General features: G+C 32.7%; 3 protein-coding genes and 2 long non-coding RNA genes across 7 annotated transcripts in view; 4 read left to right on the top strand and 1 right to left on the bottom strand.

The window, feature by feature from the left end:
- Window positions 1-4,704, top strand: part of LOC144844221 (tyrosine-protein phosphatase non-receptor type 13-like) — a 37,880-nt gene extending 33,176 nt beyond the window's left edge. For both annotated transcript variants that reach the window (XM_078701002.1, XM_078701001.1), the window contains 5 exons: window positions 90-301; window positions 690-824; window positions 1,200-1,415; window positions 1,745-1,807; window positions 2,173-4,704. In XM_078701002.1, the coding sequence (XP_078557128.1) occupies window positions 90-301; window positions 690-824; window positions 1,200-1,415; window positions 1,745-1,807; window positions 2,173-2,229 (683 nt within the window). In that variant the 3' untranslated portion in view covers window positions 2,230-4,704. The remainder of the gene's footprint in view (window positions 1-89; window positions 302-689; window positions 825-1,199; window positions 1,416-1,744; window positions 1,808-2,172) is intronic.
- A 793-nt stretch (window positions 4,705-5,497) lies between these two features.
- LOC144844607 (NFU1 iron-sulfur cluster scaffold homolog, mitochondrial-like) lies at window positions 5,498-10,036 on the bottom strand. Of its 2 annotated transcripts, none has more exons than XM_078701590.1 (7): window positions 9,858-10,036; window positions 9,181-9,269; window positions 8,350-8,485; window positions 7,379-7,560; window positions 6,853-6,956; window positions 6,496-6,630; window positions 5,498-6,097 (listed from the first exon to the last, which is right to left on the bottom strand). In XM_078701590.1, exons 1-7 carry the CDS (start codon window positions 9,941-9,943, stop codon window positions 6,026-6,028), a joined length of 804 nt encoding a protein of 267 aa, XP_078557716.1. In that variant the 5' UTR covers window positions 9,944-10,036; the 3' UTR covers window positions 5,498-6,025. The 2 variants fall into 2 exon arrangements, with proteins under 2 accessions (XP_078557716.1, XP_078557715.1); XM_078701589.1 differs by having other exon boundaries at window positions 9,181-9,284; window positions 9,870-10,035.
- Window positions 10,037-10,071: 35 nt separating this feature from the next.
- Window positions 10,072-11,516, top strand: LOC144844608 (UPF0728 protein-like). Its single transcript, XM_078701591.1, has 3 exons — window positions 10,072-10,247; window positions 10,618-10,737; window positions 11,205-11,516. Exons 1-3 carry the CDS (start codon window positions 10,154-10,156, stop codon window positions 11,267-11,269), a joined length of 279 nt encoding a protein of 92 aa, XP_078557717.1. The 5' UTR covers window positions 10,072-10,153; the 3' UTR covers window positions 11,270-11,516.
- Window positions 11,517-13,172: 1,656 nt separating this feature from the next.
- Window positions 13,173-15,845, top strand: LOC144844284 (uncharacterized). Its single transcript, XR_013612408.1, has 4 exons — window positions 13,173-13,314; window positions 13,914-13,935; window positions 14,918-15,055; window positions 15,505-15,845. It is a non-coding gene; the product is annotated as an uncharacterized LOC144844284 (long non-coding RNA).
- Window positions 15,846-16,569: 724 nt separating this feature from the next.
- Window positions 16,570-18,898, top strand: LOC144845532 (uncharacterized). The gene is made up of 4 exons (XR_013612562.1): window positions 16,570-16,706; window positions 17,264-17,288; window positions 18,268-18,382; window positions 18,728-18,898. It is a non-coding gene; the product is annotated as an uncharacterized LOC144845532 (long non-coding RNA).
- Window positions 18,899-19,575: the final 677 nt, after the last annotated feature.

The following is a 19,575-nucleotide window of genomic DNA, read 5'->3' as shown; positions in this document are numbered from 1 at the left end:
AAGATTGCGAAACCTCTCTATTATCTCACTAAAGTGCAATACGTCTTGACAAAATGTTTAAAAAATGTGTTTTTTTTATTGTTTCTCAGATGACAAGACACGAGTGGTACTACAGGAAGTAGAGGGATCCGATTATATTAACGCAAGTCACATAAAGATGAAGGTTGGCGAAACAGGCCAGTTAAACTACATAGCTTGCCAAGGGCCACTACCTAATGGTCTTGTTGACTTCTGGCAAATGATCTGGGAACAAAAAGTATCTATCATTGCCATGGTTACAATGGACGTTGAAAATGGGAAGGTATGGCAAACTGTCTGTTTAGTATATTTTTTTCTTAGTGTGCGCATGTGTATTTCCCTCGTAATAAACTGACCAATCATAGTAACCAATAGTCCGCAACTACGCTTTTCTTCTGAGGTTTCTGAGGGTTTGTGTATGCATGTATGAAAAAATGTAACAAATCGAGATGTGAAAAGGGTATTAGAATAGAATAATTCTGGTTTTATTCTAGTTATCCAGTTATGATAATTTTGTTTTACCCTTTGTGCATTCAAGAATTCAAACTTTTTTTGTTGTAGTTAAATAATTTTGTTTGACCAATAATACTAACAAGTACTAGAATATCAGCTAAATAGATCATTCTTATTTTATTCTAGCATAATATTTTGTTTGTTTTTTTTCTACCCAGGTAAAGTGTCATCGCTACTGGCCTAGTTCGACAGATTCGCCCGTCGTAGTCGCCGACCGATTTGAGATTCGATTGGACAGCTTACAGACTCTCGAGAACTTTGACATTCGTAGGATGACCATTTCAAATTTAAAGGTAATTTTTTTTTATTTATAAAATGAAAAGAAAATTCTCTTTCTTTTATTTACCCAAAAATTCAGATTAGAATGTATGAAAATACAACAAATTTTCAAATAATATGAAGTCCTTTTTTATTTATTTTTTTAAACATTTCATATGCATCCAACAGCGAGTAACTCGCCAATTACTGGATGGATAAACTATTTTATAATGTATCATGCTTTTAAACCAAGTTTCATTCATAAGCTTAGGGAGTGGAGTTGATAGAGTCATGAGTTACAACCCCGGCACTAGGTCAGGATTGAACCCTGAGATTGAAAGGCAAGCATGTTAACCACCAACCTACAGCTCAACTGCAATTCCTTTTATTTTGTTTATCTTTACATGTAGACAAGTGAATTCAAACAAGTTTCTCACTTAAACTTGACAACATGGCCTGATCATGGGGTACCTGCTACCTCAATACACCTGCTACGCTACATTAAATATATGCGCAAAATACACCAAATGGGACCAATTGTTGTTCACTGCAGCGCTGGGATTGGTCGGACAGGGACACTTATCACCATAGATACCATGATGAATCTTATTGATAGGAACGAGAAGGTTGGTGTTCTTTTATTATCGTTTTAATACCTCACGAATATAATATTATTAGAAGGTATGTTATATAGTACCGTGTCCAGAATTTTGAATTTTGGAGTAGATACAGGGTCTAAAGCTCTGTCTACACTATCAAACTTTATGTGACAACAACATTTGATGTATGTCCATATTTGGACATGGTGATGTCATATCACTACCATATTTGGGCATATCACTACCATATTTGGGCACATCACACTTGTTTCATAGTGTAAATAAAAATTGAAGCACTGAACATAACCAAATGTCCTATCTTTTACATGAATAGTTTTATTATTAATTTTTTTCAGTTTGATATTTATGACATTGTAAAGGAACTTAGAAGTCAACGCCATGGAATGATTCAAACAAAGGTAAGAACAACTTCATTTCATATTTTCTAACATTAGTATTATAGATAACTGTCATCTACAGTAGTATCTTTTATTCAGTCTATCAATGTGAATAGAGTAGAACCCCTTTAACATATTCCCCTCATTTATTTTACAATGTAACTATGAATATGGGTGTTCTACTGTATTTCATATTTTTTGAAATATTTATTATTTATTTATTTTTTTTTTTTATTTTACAAAAAACAAAAAATAGCTAGATTGCACCAAAGAGTGGCAACAGCTTCATAAAAGTATACAAAAATGACTTAAATTTAATTTATGATAAAAGTTTAAATGATTTTTTTCCCTTTAATAATATAAATTCATGTTTGTTTTATTTTCAGGACCAGTATATATTCTGTTACAAAGCAGCTTTGGAAACATTAAAGTCTTTAAACTGAAGAAATAAAACATGTATCATCATTATGCAACGCTATCAGATCGTAAATAGTTAACACCTTCATAGAGTTCAGTGGAAACAAACATAATGCCTTCTGAACATTGGTAATTTGAATAGAATGATGAACTTGCATCATGAGGCCCAGGGGCCTTGTGCAAAAGCCCAGGGGCCTTGTGCAAAGGTAGGACTGACCCCTGAGGTCACATTAACCTACCATAGTATTTGCATCAGTAATATATTCCTACTTAAATGCATTCAAATGACTAGACTAAAACAGGTAATGAATGTTCAGTATCAGTATCCAATGCCAAACTTTGTCTATTCTTCTCTTCGTCCGCAAATCATGTTAAAAAATCCTTAATATAAATACAGATCAACAAATAAGCAAATCTGATATTTTTTTCAACATAATATCTTTATATTTTTACATAAAGTGTAATAGTTAATGAAAGAACTATTTTTAAGGAAGAATGGAATAAAAAAAATAAGTTATTAAATTTTAATTTAAAAGAAAATATCTATCTTTAATAATCTTAATCCATCCATAGATTCACCTTGTGGTAAATGCAATAATTATTTTAAAAATTGTTGATAATCATGTCATTTTATTTACAAAATATTAATTGAACTCTGTGTAAACATTGTAAATAATTAAGTTGTAGAAAACTACAGGTAAATGTATATAATGATAAATTTGATAATATAAATATATTTGTAACAATTACAAAACTTTGGTAGATATTTTATAACTATTTTAATCTATCTGGACTTTGATTTATGTTTTACATCAAGACTGTAATATAAAGTAACTTTATTACTGAATGTAATACACATTCTTTTATTGTTTTCTCAAGGCCGGTCAAATTAATACTATATTATGGGATCCGTAGGTGATGTTATAATCTGTACAAAACTATTTTAGCCATTCATCATGAACCAAAACAATTGGTCGTTACTTTTAGTAGTTTTTTTAAAGGAACATATATTTTTCTTTTTTATGTTTTTAAATGTACATTTTAGCTTTGCAGTTATTGGTTTCATTTTTAGGAGGAATAACAGAATACTGTAGAAAGTAGTAACTTTGATTTATTTTTTTTTCAACATCTCTTTTCATCATTGTTATCCATTATTGTATTTTCAGTAATTTTATCAATATGATAAATGGGGGTTTTCCATTGTTCCTCTAAACTCCTATAAGCAGTTTTATCATCAGGCTATTTGATTTTGAGTTTAGTTAAAACACTTTTTAGAAGAAAGTTTCTGGTATGATCAGGAACATTTCAGATATTGCCAGCTTTTGACAAAATATCTAGGCTCAAATGGTATTATTTACAAAGCTCTTAAATGCTTCATTAAATTTGTATTAAAGGTTAAAATACCAAGCTGATAGACACAATTCTAACTGCTTGTATTTGAAGTTGTCATAATTAACATTTGGACTTAGGCTGAAAGGTGTGTACATATGGTCCACACCGTATGCTCCATTAGGGCTCCTAATAAGGGTCTAATCTTGACACAACCTAATGTTTCAGGCCTAGGCTAAAAGGGTAATGGTGATGGATGGTACTCTCACTTAGCAAACCTTTTATTTACCTCATTAGACAATTTGATTGATTAGAAACTTTTAAACATAAGTCTTGTGATTTTAAGTTGTTGATAAAAGTTCATTTTAGATTGTTAATAGCTGGGGGACAGTACAATTATCGTAATTCCCATGCTTTCAACTTCAAATACTTCCGAAGCTACTAAAGTCATTCAGTCAGAAATCTACATAATCATTGTTTATTCCCTTTTCACACCATTACTTGCCATGTTTATGTACATTTGATATTTTATAGGAATTTATATGGTAATCGTGTGCCATTTGAAAAATCTCAATATCATTGTAAAACGGTTCAAACGAAAGATGAATTTTGTGGTGCTGTTAATGCCGGTCTTCCCAAATCATACATACAGTAATCATGATGATTATTAAACTATATAGATTTAAGTAAAATTATTTTATACGTTGACATTTAAAAAGAAATGTTATGTTTTTTTCCAAGAATACTTTTAAATTTAATGTATTAAATGCAGTTGTACATTTAATTAATTTACAAATGTTAATAGATTTGATGTGGAATTAATATACTATGTTATGGTTTTGTTTTAAATAATAATTAATATTTTAAAGTAATTTAATCATCATACAGTAGTTTATTTACCTTTTAACATGATACTTTCCTTTATAATAATTATTGCATACATGTTTTATGTAGCGCAAAGTAGATGTGCTGATTGGTTAACTTGATACCTGTAAAAGTGGTATATTAACCATCATTTTATTAGTGTACTAAAGAACTAAATGAATAGAAATTTTTAAATTGTATATAAAGACATTGATTGTAGATAATATATATATTATCATGTACATACATTTTGGTGTAATTTGTTGGCAGGTAAACTTAAAAGCTAATAAAACATCATTTTGAACTTATTTGTGTTTTTTCGTCTTCTGATTTTGAACTTATTTAGTCTCTGATTATGCTAATATTTTAACATTTTGCAATTGTATAGCTGTGATATGAAATCTGTGCAAGATTAAAGTGAGTGAGAGGTCGAGCGGTTAAGACAGTGGAACCGTAATTATGTAGCCATAACATCGGCAAAGGTTCAAGGCTCACTCGCTCCATAGTTCTGGTGGTAGATTGGATAAGTACTATAAACAGTAGGTCCAGTGTACACATCTAGCTCCTGTGCACTTTAAAGAACCTAGTACAATTTTTCGAGACGAGTAGGAGGTTTCCCATGTGTACTAGTACACTCACAGCCACTGATCATAACTGTGTCTTTGACTGAAGAGGCTACCCAGTATAAATAAAATAACACAGTTTCAAAATGTACAGAAATACTGTACAAGCTATCTACAAATATTTATTTTGCTATTCTCCATGTGCATTAGTTCAGGTTCATTCAGTGTCCGACAAAGGAATAGTTTCTTCTTTATATTTTAGGGCTTGAGAAATTATAGTGCAAGTCATGGAAGGAAGTACTGGAACTATTTCATTTTATCTGTGGACTATCTAAAGCTCTGTCTACACTATCAAAGTTTGTGAGAAAAAAATGTGATGTGCCCAAATATGGTAGTGATATGACATCATCATGTAGACAGAGCTGGAAAGAAACCTGTGTTGATCTGGGCCATCAAGATTATTTAAATCGTCTAATTCTGGAAATTTGACTTTCTTTGGCAACAAAGACAAATTTATAAAATAATAACTTGAACAATCTAATTTTAGTATAAGTAATGTATTCTCATTTGCAAAATGTAATATAGCACAAAATAATATTTATATACATCAACACAACTTAAAAAATTCAACACTACATTAACTTGTATCACCTTTGAATACTATTGTAAAATAATATTTTCCTTCCTTATTTGTGAGAATATCTATACACCCACATAATAATGTAACCTAGACTTGCCCCAATTGTCTGTAGTTTTTTTCTTTTGTATGTTAGTCCATCAGTCGGCTTATTATACGTATGAAACGCCATATGTGCCAAAATATTTATGTTTTTACTAATTTTGGTCTAGTACCTAGACTATAATGAACCATTCAGTGGGTTCATTCAGATATTATAATTAATATTAAAGATAAAATTATGATTGTTCATGTTGTTTAGAATGAATGTTCTCTGTATCCTTAAAGTTTCCTATCAGTTTTACTGGTAACCCAAGCGTAGTAGTATTATTATTTTTAAATATTTAATTTATATAGTACAGATATTGTTTTATTTTTAATACATCCCCATTATGTTTCTCCAAGTTTTTCTTCTAATTTCTTAAAAGCTTCATTTGATGCAATATCTGACTCGTCTTCAACCTACAAAATAAACATTTTATTTGTTATTATATCATTATAAATCATTTATTTATTCTGTCTTTATACTGAATGACACTTTCAGTGCTAAAGCATTGATTTGAGTGAGTTCAGTAGAGAAACATTAACAATATAATAAAAATAATTCAAAAACAACTAACTACGTAATTTACATTAGTACACACATATTTACAAAAAGGTAACTATCTATAAGTATATGACAGTGTATTATAAAGACTATTTCATCGCAAAATATAAAACGAAAATATTTTCTGACAGGACTTTAGCATACAGTAAAACCTCTATTAAGGGAACACCTTCAAGAACCAAAAAAAATGTCCATAATGTGTGTCTATGATTAGGTGATTTATGATGACTATGCATGAAATGTCTAGGCCTACCTGCTCAACTGATACTACTTCAGGAACATAGAATTGCAACATGTTCTCCACACCACTTTTGAGTGTGACAACAGAACTTGGACAACTGGTACATGCTCCTTGTAACTTCAACTTCACTACACCATTCTCAAAACCCTGTGAAGAAGAAGAATACACAAAATGGTAAAATATTTAATAAGACCTGCACTCTTAAGCTCTGTGTACACTACAACAGCGCTTAAAAACATTGTATTAAGAACTTTATAAAACTACTATTATTCTTATTGTTAAGCACATTGTCCTAGTTTTTTTGTTATACCTCAATGCTCAATGAAATTTGCCTATTAAAATTCAGCCTTATTTTATACTCCTCCTCACCTTATATATAATATCTCCACCATCTTCCTGGACCGTTGGACGAATCCTTGTATCTAGCAATTCTTTGATCATGGCAACAACTTCATCATCATCTTCATCCACAACTAAATCAGCAATTATGAATTAGATGAGATGATTAGATGATAGATAAGATAAACTGTCTACACTATCGAACTACTTTGACAAAAAAAGTGTGATGTGCCCAAATATGGTAGTGATATACACAAATATGGTAGTGATATTGTTCATTATGGGCATTTTTTTGTCACATAAAATTTGATAGTGTAGACAGAGCTCAAGTTTGTTTGATATCTAAACACCTACCATGAATGCCAAATAGAAGTGTTTCTTTAATAGAATAAATAGGGGTGTCTTTTACATTTTTTTGTTGATTGTTCAGCGCATAGAGGCGCCCTGCATTTTGAGCTATATAAATTGAACATTATTAATATTATTGTTATTATTCTGTATTCTATTAAACAATGTTGATATTTTAAAATTATAGATTTGATATAGAACCATGTACCTGTATCCTGTGGGGCTTCTTCTTCCGTTATGACAGGAACGCCAGAAGCAAAGAAGTCCATAATTGTTGCATAAATCTCAGGTTTTAAAGTCTTCCATTCCACCTCGTCATCTGTCCTTGTGACGGTGATGAAGTCAGGTCCAAGAAACACTCCACAAACACCGTCTAACCTGAAAAGCTGCCTACAATTTAAATAAAACTGTAATAACGTAACAATATCAAATATACAATGCACAGTTTAATGATAATGAATGAAAATACAGTAATGAAAAACTAATAATTTTGGACGTAACAAGTTTCAATTCAATCTATTCCAGATTTATTTTATTTATTTATATTTTTTAACAGCACATATTTCATTTCATTTATTTTGTCTCCATAAAAATACAATACAAAACGTGGACAAAGAACAAGAAAAAACAACACACACAATCAGGCAGAGACAGGATTCCTAAAAAGTCAACTGAATCACTATCTAGTAGGTCTCCTATACAAACAATAATGGAACAAAAAGTTACACTTGCTCGACAGGGGACTCTATACAGCGAACTAAATCACATTCCATGTGACGTCTCAGCCAAGATACTATTGTAGTAACAATTGTTTGAATTTTCCCATTTACTTTTTGAAAAGATTAGGATGGCCTGTTTGATTTCATAGCTTCTAAGTAAGCACAAGTGGGAACCAACGACGCAATAGTGCTGCAAACATCGTAGGTTTGATTTCACGCAGGCGGGGGCAAACACAATTATTGGAAGGGCATTTGTTTACATTGCATAGATTGCGTTACGTTGCGTCGCTAGTGGGAACCACGCTTTACATACGGCCAGTCATCAGAACATACTACAAAATATCTCCAGCTGATGACCATTTCTGTGTATTTATTGTTTCTGTTAATTTCCCTGAAGTTATGGATGACTTTAATGATGATGAAATGACTGGCTGCCATATTTATAAATTCAAAGACTCACCTAGCTAATGGTGATGCATAAGCTGATGACACATTGGGGAAATCTCTTGTGCCAGACTCCATAACAGGGACGCCTGGTGTAAACTTGAGACTGTTAGGGTTTGGCGTGTCTTGAGTTTGAATAAACATAGTTCGAACTTTAAAGTAAAAACACTAAACACAATTATATTACATTACTAACCGAGAGTTGACTGTTACAAGGAAACTTTATTCATCCCAACTTGGGAAATTGTGTTGCTGTCTTATTACAATGCCGTAAAGAAAAGAGAAATACATAAGTGTGATAATAATAATAACAAAAATAGTGTATTCGTAATAAATTCCCCTATCTTTGAAATCATTCATTACAGTCAACTCTCCCAACACTGGACTCTCTGAAAACCAGAAACTCTCCCAATACCAGACTTTTCTTGGGGACCAAAATGTCCCAAATTTATTTTTACCATTAAAAACACATTCCGAATATCATACTTTCCAAGAAAACCAGACATATTTGGCCTTTTTTTTTTTTTTCTCTCCATATTCAAAGAGGGTGATCCATCCAGCAATTGCTGATCATTAGGGACCCTCAGAGGTTCACAAGACAAACATATACACAAGATGCTCTACATAAACAAAGTCTTATTACAAGTCTTTGGGAATGGAGTTGTAATTTTGTCCTTAGAAAAAATCCTGACATGTGACAGGACTTGAACCCAGGACCCAAAGGTGTCCGGTATTGGGAGAGTTGACTGTATATTGTTATGTACTAATATTATTATTGGGCGTTACTGCATTGTCGATTATCTTTATGGTTAGTTTCAAGCTACCTCATTATTGTAAAATAAATTACCTGGTTGAAAATAGTCTTGTCTTCTAAAGAATGCATTGTGTCTATCAAGTTGTGATAGTGTACTAGATTGTCTGCAAATTATAGCTGGACTATTGCTACTAAATCTGAAGAATAATACATTTTATATTTCTGAATAGTTCATATAAATAATAATAAAATGAAGATAAAACAATAGAGGATTTACCATGTTCAAATACACCCAAACAAATGTGGTTGTTGATTATTATTATTATATCATTTTTGTGTCATTTGGGATGCGGGAGGCTAGATCTCATTTCTGACAAAATGCAATATTTACTGATTTACATTCCTGATTAGAGCTAGGCAGAAGAGGAGGGGGAGGAGGTGGGGGACAGAGACAGCCTACACGTCGACTCATCAGTCTACAATTGCATACATAATCATAAAAAAACAAGAAAAATTTAATTTTGAAAAACAAAGAACAATGAAAAGGGATTTTTGTTTGCACTGTTAATAAGAATTAGGCCTAGTTGTGGGTTTTTTTCAGTCAATTTTGATTTAGTTACTTTTTACAGGCTAGGCCCGGTGTCGCTTTACACACACGATCAGATCATACTCAGTCGGCGCGTGTAGCTCACTCATTCAGTAGTATTTCAAATATTTTGATGTAAGATGGTGCATGGCCTAGGCCTAGCTACTTTTTATAAATTCAGTACAAATTGACACACCGTGAACTTAGTTTAGGCAAGCATCCAAAAACTCCATAATTACGAAACACTGTTCGTCCTCCAATCCCTGCCATCTTGTTTAAATTGGGAAAAAACGATACTTTTTTATGTATATCGACGAGACGACGACGATTTTATTTCTCGAAAAGTTAAAAACACAACAATCACATGTTTTGTTATCGTTGAGGGGGCTATTGACGAAACAACTCCTTGACAACATAACGCTTACAATTTCCCAAACCAAATTTACTTTGTTAAGTATTATTTCTTTATTTTAAATTTTAATGCCAGAAAACGCTAAAGTTATCGTAAGATACGGTCCGTATCGAGCATGCGGAGTAGTTGATTACAGGACTTCTAGATTAGAAGGACTTCAAGGTGAGAAGTTGTGTCAGGCCAAAAAATTCACCACTTCTTCTCTCTATCTTATTTTACTAACCGGGCGTGTGAGCGGGTGTATTCCCGTGACAGTGTTGGCTTATTAGCCTAGCTAGGCCTGGCTAGCCAAGATAACTTGAATGAACCTACTGTAGGCCCACCATTTAGGTATAGTAGGCTAGGCTTAGTAAGTTGTATTATATAACTAGATGGCATAGGCCTACAACTAGAATCTAGGGCCTAGGTAGGCCCACTAGCTAGGTCTAGCCTAGCTTATATATATATGCATCTATCTACTATTGTTATAAAGACAAGTAGCCTAGCTACCTTGCCTAGGCCTCTATATTAAAAATGAATTTTTTTTTTAAAGCTTTTCTTAATAAACATGGGCACACTGTAGAGTTGACAAAATGTGAAGACTGGAATACAGTTGAATTGATGGTGAACGGCCAACTAGTCTACAAATGTGACATAAACAACCTGGATTATGGTATGCAGTATAGGCCTAGGCTAGGCCTACTTATTTTCTTTATGATATCAATAATTAAACCTGTCAAATGTGTTAATGTTCTATTTCATTTCGTTGTTTTTTCAATATTTACTTATACTAGTATTTTAATATAAAATACACTGTTTTTGCAACATCATGCCCTAATAATAATGGTTATTTTTCATGAAAAGAAACTTTTTACAAATATTATTTATTTACCATGTCATATTAAACTGCCGGCCGCTTTGGTTGGCGGCCGCTTCGACCATACTCCGTCATATGTTGATCTCTTGTAAGAAAGGATCACTGATAATGTCAAACATTATTTCTGATAAATACTGTACATAAAGAGTGTTGGAATATTGTTTACAATTCCGTATTTTTATTTAAGAATAATTATTGTTATGAATTCTTGAGATTTTAAGTTGAAGATACTATTTGTTGATAATGTCTTGTTGTTCTTGAAGGTGGTGACGGGGAACTAGATGAACTATGCCGTGAAGCAAGTGATGCGGTCCTTAAAGCATTTTAGTAAAATTCATCGTCGTCATAAGATTATGGATAATGACAAGAATAAACTTTGCAAGAACTAATTTATTGAGGCTAATTGCTGACATTTGTAAATATAACGTAGACATAATTTCCGCCCGTTGCACATTAAACGATTTGAATCATTAGTTTGATTGTGTAAAAGTTCTGATGACCACCATCCTATTTTAATAATATTTATATACATAAAAATAAAATTTACTAAAAACAGATTTGTGTGGGTAAGAATAATTTGATAATAATGCGTGTATGGAAGATATAAATCACAACAGATTGTGATGAATGGCAACATGTCATATGATGACATGTTGTGGTATGGTTATTTTTCATGAGATGAGAGATGACGTCATTTTATTAAATTTAAAAAAAATATTATTTTCATCGAAGACAGTAAAGCCCTGTCTACACTATCAAACTAGTTTGACAAAAAAAGTGTGATGTGCTCAAATATGGTAGTGAAATGACATCATCATGTCCATTATATGCGCATATCACATTTTTTGTCACATAAAGTTTGGTCTACAATGAAAACGTTTCTCATTTCTTTTATATTCTGAAAAAAAGTATATTTATCCATTTATCGTTCGTTATCGTCCTAAAGTATAAATGGGGCTTTAGAGGATGATATTGATAAATTAATGATGGGGATTATTACAAATATCAAAAGCCTGACCATTTTATTTGAACGCGCACGCACGTCGATCGTTGTACCGTGTGTGATATCACTCCAACGATTGAGATTTACATTACGCCAAACCATTCATATAATAGAACTACTGATATTTATTTATTTTCAATCTTTTTACGTAACAAAAATAGTGTAACAGGGGTGTAGATGAAAAGCAAAAGTAATAAAACTGTCATCTTGTGACGCAACAACAAGCCCCTGACGATAAAAACAGAACAGTAATTATAACAAATATAAATAGAAAAGTACACAGAAACATACGATATTGTATAAAATGTCAGTAAAAATGGAAAAAAATGCTTGATCGACAGTTAATGATAGTAGGCTATTATTACGATACTTATTATAATGTTTGTAATAGCGAGAATACGTTACCACAAATGTATATTTAAAACGTGATACAATGCCATTAAAGAGTCATTTCTTGCTGTCGAGTAATCTTCGATCTGATTGGATATGAGAGAGAACGAATTATGTGACGTTGTTACGCCCGAGCCGATTGGCTGAAACTCTCAAGACAGACAATATTATCAGCCAATAGCAGACGTTCATTATACTATCAAACTTTATTCACTAGTTAGTCCCTACAATCAAAATATTTAATTGATTGCAACACATTTATAGACCTATATTGTAAATTATATTTTTGATTTTGATAAATCTGTGACACCTCTCTATTTGTGACTGATTTCTTTTTGATGATCCAATAAATATATTTCATAAAAAAATAAATACAATCAAGAGCCATTATCTAGATGGACCTTGTCACTAACTTTGTAATATATTCGTATTATATAATGCAATTTTACACATAAAATGAATGTGTCCAGCAATCTTTGTTGTGCGTATACATTTTCGAAATAAACGTTTTCAGTCGTAATCGTATCATTATCGATTATTGTGCGTTTTTAAGTATTCGTACATTATGTATTGCGTAATGTATAGAATAGTTTAGGAACATAAGATAAGAATATAATAATATAAGTATTGGTATTATTAACAAATGAATGATTTTTTTTCAACAATCTGAATCTACACCATCATTATTTTATTACTGTCTTAATGTATCCTGTGTTCTTTACTTTAATAAGGAGTTTTAAGTGACGCCTTTGTATTGCATGAGAGCACACATAGTACGTGCTTTTTGACCTTTAATAGCGTCATTATTGGGGGCCAGGATAACAGTATAAAAACAGAAAATTAGTTTAAGATCTTTCATCAGTAACGGAATACTTAACATCAATTGACAAGAACCATCTTTAACCAAGCGAACAACAATGGTTTCCAAGGCTGTGTTCATTCTAGTCGTCAGCATGATCGCTTTCAATCTTATGTTTTCGGTAAGTCTATTTTAAATTATTTATTCCTACGGACGAGACCACTATTTAAAAGTGTCCCCTTAATAGGGGTGTCTCGTGAACAGGGGTTGGCATGTTTCTTAAAACATAGTCTCCACTTGTTCGTTTCACGAGTAAATGTCCCCCACCCGGTTGGGGTGTAGGCTGAGGCTAAAGGAGGGGTATTACTATTGTAAAATTATTACGATAGTCTAAATGTTGGTTAATATTATTCGTTATAATTTATTGGCAAATTAAATCCACATTAAAAATAAATTCTCACGCAGTACATTGCATTCCTCTCCTAATTATCACGTCATCTCCTAATGGTTCGTTTCGTTTATAGTTAAAATGAGCGAATTGTGTAAACATGTTTTCTAAATATAAGTTTTTTTTGTTGGCTGCACATTTGTATGTGATAATATTCTGAATTTATCGTTTTGGTGTCTGTATAATTTGGCCGAATTTGCGAAAGAGGTCTTTAATTCTGTTTAGGGAAAAACCAATAAATAAACTCATCTTATGAATTGTATTGAGTAATAAAAATAAACAACATTTATAACTTATATATTCATTTTTATTCATTTGTATTGTTATTACAGATAGAGAATGTTGATGCAGCAGGTAAGCTGATAATTATGTTAAAATAAACTTTGTGGCTGTGTCCAATTTAGGTTGAAATCAACATACGAACATTCCGTATAAGTTCTGTTGTGTCGCGCTCCATGAGTGAGCCACAAACATGCATATTAATTGCCATCAATTGAAACACTGACATTTCACCGGCAGGAACTGGTTAAATTTTCACCAGGATGCCTGGTAAATTAAATTCAACGTCTACCCTGGTGTACAATGTATCCCAACCAGGATACATTGGTGAACGTTCCTTGTAAAGCGTGGTTCCCGCTAGAACGCAACGCAGCGACGTATTGACGCAAAGTGCTGTATTGCGTAATCACAAGTGAGAACCGACGACGCAACAGTGCTGCAAACATTGCAGGTTTGATTTCATGCAGGCGGGGGAAAACACAATTATTGGAAGGGCATTTTCTTGCGTTGCGTAGGTTGCGTTACGTTGCTAGTGGCCCTTCCAATAATTGTGTTTTCCCCCGCCTGCGTGAAATCAAACCTGCGATTTTTCAGCACTGTTGCGTCGTCGGTTCCCACTTGTGATTACGCAATACATCACTTTGCGTCAATACGTCGCTGCGTTGCGTTCTAGTGGGAACCACGCTTTAACAGATGGTACACAACTTTACTAACAATTTATATTAGTAGTAGCTTCGTTTAATCGGAAACGCTACATTTTGTATACTTATGTTCAAATAAAAAAAATAAATAAATTAAAAAATACCCTTATATATAGGGACTAATGTTCCGCCGTATCACGCCGAGAATGTTAAAGAGTCGCTATCCAATCGGGGTTGAACCATACCATGAAAGCCCCAGTGCTCTATTGACTAGGACATCTGCATATCAAGCAGAAGGCCCGGGTTCGAATCTCGGTTGGGCGACTTTTTCTCATTCTCACAGATTTTCTCATTCTCACAGATTTCCTCATCTTATCGTTTCAAATTATTTTCTTATTATAATTATAAAAAACCAGAATGCGTTGACAGTTTGGAAGGCAATGCGTGCCAGAGCTACGCGCAGTTGTGCAAAAGCGACTTCATGGGAGAGTATGCCAGAAAATATTGTAAAAAGACGTGTCAGATGGTTTGCTAGTCTTAGTAGATGGTCATTGGTATGTTAGGCTATTCATTTATGTTGTATTGACTTTCTTGTTGATTTGTCAAAACTGTAATCAGTGAAGAAGCAAATATATATATATATTATAAAGCGTGGTTCCCACTAGGACGCAACGTAACGCAACGCAATGACGTATCGACTCAAAGTGATGTATTGCGTATTCGCAAGTGGGAACCGACGACGCAACATTGCTGTAAAAATCGCAGGTTTGATTTCACGCAGGCGGGGGAAAACACAATGATTGGAAGGGCATTTCTTACGTTGCGTAGGTTAATTGCGTCGCTAGTGGGAACCACGCTTAATAGGTTGATATTCTAGATTACTCCATAATAGAACTGTGTGAACAACTATTCATTCTAGCTATTAACAGTATTTATACTAGGCTTATTGATAAATAAGGAGATATGTTTTACTTATACGTCTGTATATTTATTTATATTGCAGGTTACGTATGGGGCTTCACGCACAACATGGTATATGCATCCAACAGTTACAATATTCAATATTTTTAATGTAAAACATTCATCCTTTAGAAAACATTTTCTAGAGGGCGTAGTTGAGAGTTACGTTTTGCTTCAACTTGATTCATTATCAATATGTTTTGAAAAGTAAATTTATAGGCCGCTTTAAGTTCAATATAAATTTCCTTCTTCACAGCGTTTCTTTTGACTCGAAAAATGTATCAGAAATGACCTCATCGAATCAAATGATTTGACTTGCTCTTCAATGCGTTGTATTATGTTAAACTATAATTTGTTAATTAATTAAATATTAATTCAAGTTAATTTGCTTTATCCGACTCTTTAATATAATGTCAGATCCACCAGCTGCACAACCATACATCTTGATAGAATCGGCTCTCACAGAAGTATAGCAGCGCGTTTAAATCTCATGTCTACACTATCAAACTAGTTTGACAAAAATGTGTGATGTGCCCAAATATGGTGTGATATGTCAAAATATAGTAGTAATATGACATCATCATGTCTATATTATGGGCACATCGCATAAAGTTTGATAGTGTAGACAGAGCTTAAGTTTTCGGAACTATCGGACACGAAGAGGTCTCTTGACGACGGACGTATCTCTACTTTCATCAAACCGTTCAGAATTTACAAAACAAATTATAGCAGAAATTAAAATAAAATAGACATTAACTCTATATACATTAACTAACCATTAATTGTTCGTTTACATATAAAGCAAGATACACACATAATACATCCCTTGTGATGTTTAGAGTAAAATTATATTCTGCAATTAATCTCTGATGAATAATAATTATGACGTAACCAGGATATGTACTTATGAATGAAACGTTCTCTGATTCGGTAAGCATTGTTCTTACACCTGGTCGTAAATATGCTAATTGCTTTATATGATAATTATTCATTTACACAAATGAATAAAAAAGATAATGATCTATTATTACATTTAAGACCATTTTACGCGTATCTTACACCTAAAGTTATTTAATATTCACGACAAAAGTATAAAGAGAAGGGACACACATCTTTCTTCAACCAGAACACACGAGATCTAACGCTAACTCACAATCTAGTTACTTTACTCGTCCTATATCAACAGACAACATGGTCTTTCGAATCACCTTGTTCATTGTTTTCTGTCTGGCTATTGTATTACCGGTGAGTTTTTATTCATTTTTTATTAGTTTGCTTGAAGCAACAGAGAGCTTAGAAATTGTTTAAAGCTCTGTCTACACTATCACATTTTATGTGACAAAAAGTGTGATGTGCCCATGGACATGATGATGTCATATCACTACCATATTTGGGTATATCGCTTCCAAATTTGGGCACATCACACTCTTTTGTCAAACTAGTTTAATAGTGTAGACCGCTGTTCCGCCGCCTATGGGTCGCGACCCAATGTTTGGATCGCGAAAAAAAAAATTGATGGGTCGCGAAATTGTTTCCGATACTGAAACTTTTTATCAATTATACACTGATCTATAATATGTGATATGTTCTCAGTTTTGTAGAATCTACAACACTGATTACATTTTACATCTACAGTTTTTCCCTATGTTGACGTGCGGCGAGTCCGTAGCAACACACAATTGAAAGTGTTCAGATTTTACCGTTTTAAAAAACGGTAAAAGTCCCAATCAAATACGACAAATAGTATAATATAACAACAAAGTAAATTCAATATTTTATTTCGTAAATTCTTCAATTTTCAGAACCGAAAAGTAGATGCAGGAGAAGGTAAGCTATAACTTGTAATTAGTAATTTGTAATTAGTGTAGGCCTACAAATACCTGACAGACTAACTACAGTATTATCATTCGTATCGTCATCCATGACATCAGTCAACATGGCCCATGCTTTTTTCATTTCATCTGAAGTTATTTCTCCGAGTCATTTATCGATCTCATTTTTTTCCCCACAAAACTAAACATTTTTTTGTTCCTGAATTTGTTGTATTTAAGACAGGACCTCAATGCAAAACAGGTTTTCTTTTACTTGATTGTGTAATCCTGGATAAAGATGTTGTTAAAAAAATTAATTTACTCGCTCTCATTAAGCCTAAATTACCTAACTCCATCTGTCAGTCTTGCTTTTACTCTTTAGCTGGGTGTCCAAGAGTAATTGTTTTTAGATTAGTAGACCTAAAGTATGACTATATAAACTTATTCATCAAGTATCTTGTATTTAATTTAATTAATTGATGAGTATTTGAATTATTGAAGAAGATTTTCATATTGATATTCACAACTTCAAGTTTAAACAAATCATGACTAAGTTAAGATTATGAATTTTAGATCTTGAAACGAAAAGGGAAGATGGACAGGAATTGAAAGGGAAAAACGAATCTGTAAAGTTTGCAAATGTAACGAGGTTGAAAATGAATATCACTTTGTTTTAGTATGTCCATACTACAAAGAAATTAGACACTCCTTTTTAAAACCTTATTATTTTAATCAGCCAACAAATACAAAGTTTCTTTTACTAATAATGAAAAACAAAAAGAAAAAAGTAGTCAGTAAGCTGGTAAGATTTACCTTTTTCGCATATAAAAAGAGAACTAATTATTTTGCTGTTACTACTTCTTAAATTTTATAATATGTACTATTTTCTATTATTGTACTTAGGCCAGGCCTACATACTATTGAATAAATGAATGAATGATGAATAATCCTACCAGTTATTTGAATTAATATTGTATTTTGCATTATTGTTACAGCATGCGAAGACTTAGACCCTGCCAAGTGCAAATATTTCAAAAATTATTGTTCTGCAAACTATTTTGCTGATTACGTTTCTGTCTCATGTCGTAAAACCTGTGGACTTTGTTCAGAGTAAGTTCATTTTATTATTGTTTGAACGTTTGAAATAAACAAGAGTAAATACACGGTTAGACCGGTTAGAAATATGAGAGCTTGGAAATGGCCTCAATCGTCTTCAAACACTTGGACACAATAAAAGATATGTTGTCAATGTAATCATTTCATTTTTAGTTATTCATTTCAAAATGAACAAAACAATTATACTTAAAGAACCCATAAGTGAAGAAAATCATTGAGCAACAAAAAACACGAGTACCCTATAACAACATTGAAAGATAAATGTGTGAAAAAGTAATTTTAGTTTGAAATTAAAATATTACATGAGTTATCAAATTGTATTATTATTTTTCTCAACAGAGTTGAGCCTCTTATGATGTGGCCCTGAAAAACAAGACCTTTTCCAGTATTTGCTTCACATAACATTAAATTATTTGTTTCGCGCCAAAAATTGAGAATGTTGCTGATGTTAAATTGCCTGCCAGCTGTCGTCGTACATAGTATTGTCAAATCAAATGTTATTGTCTGTGTGAATAATAATTCATTGGTTATCTGTATGTTATATTTGTCCTTTTAATTGAGTTGCAAATAAATCAAATCAAATAATAATCAGGTGTAGAAATTTGTTTTTTGTTTACCACGTGACCTATGGTAAACCTACAGTAGGCCTACTTACTACAACCACAATTGTAGTTTTGTCCAACGCTAATCGTCGTTAGACATTGCGCGTCTCACTCGTCACTTTGTACGTCTTTGAGCAAGCATGGTGTATATGTCCACATGTGAAAAGTTCTGTTTAAAAGAATAGAATTGTGATTTGGTGATGTATAGTATATTGAGGGAAAATAGTTAGTGGTCAGGAGACAAGAAACTCCGTAATTTATTGTCTCTAGACATCAGTTAATACGAGTATCGGGTGGTTTTGGTCACCTAAGTGCCACTTGTACACTAAAAGTTAATTCCGAAAAAAATGGATACTGATATTGCTGACTGTTTAGGATGATAATGATACTGATGCTGACTTACTTACTTGTTTCCGGAGCTCAGCATTTGCTGGGTCCGGAGTCGAGGCTAAGCTATGCCTATAAGCCCCTCTTGAAAATAACATCAAATCTGAATACGGCGCAAATGTTAGAGGGTGGTTGGACCATGCCCGTTCAAGACCTGACTTGAATTGATTAGTTGATCTTGAAGATACTACATCCTCC

Source organism: Antedon bifida, chromosome 6 (assembly GCF_963402885.1).
Source record: "Antedon bifida chromosome 6, ecAntBifi1.1, whole genome shotgun sequence".
NCBI classification, from domain to species: Eukaryota; Metazoa; Echinodermata; class Crinoidea; order Comatulida; family Antedonidae; genus Antedon; species Antedon bifida.
The sequence above is the reverse complement of the archived record's forward strand: the minus strand, read 5'-3'. Positions and strand labels throughout refer to the sequence as shown.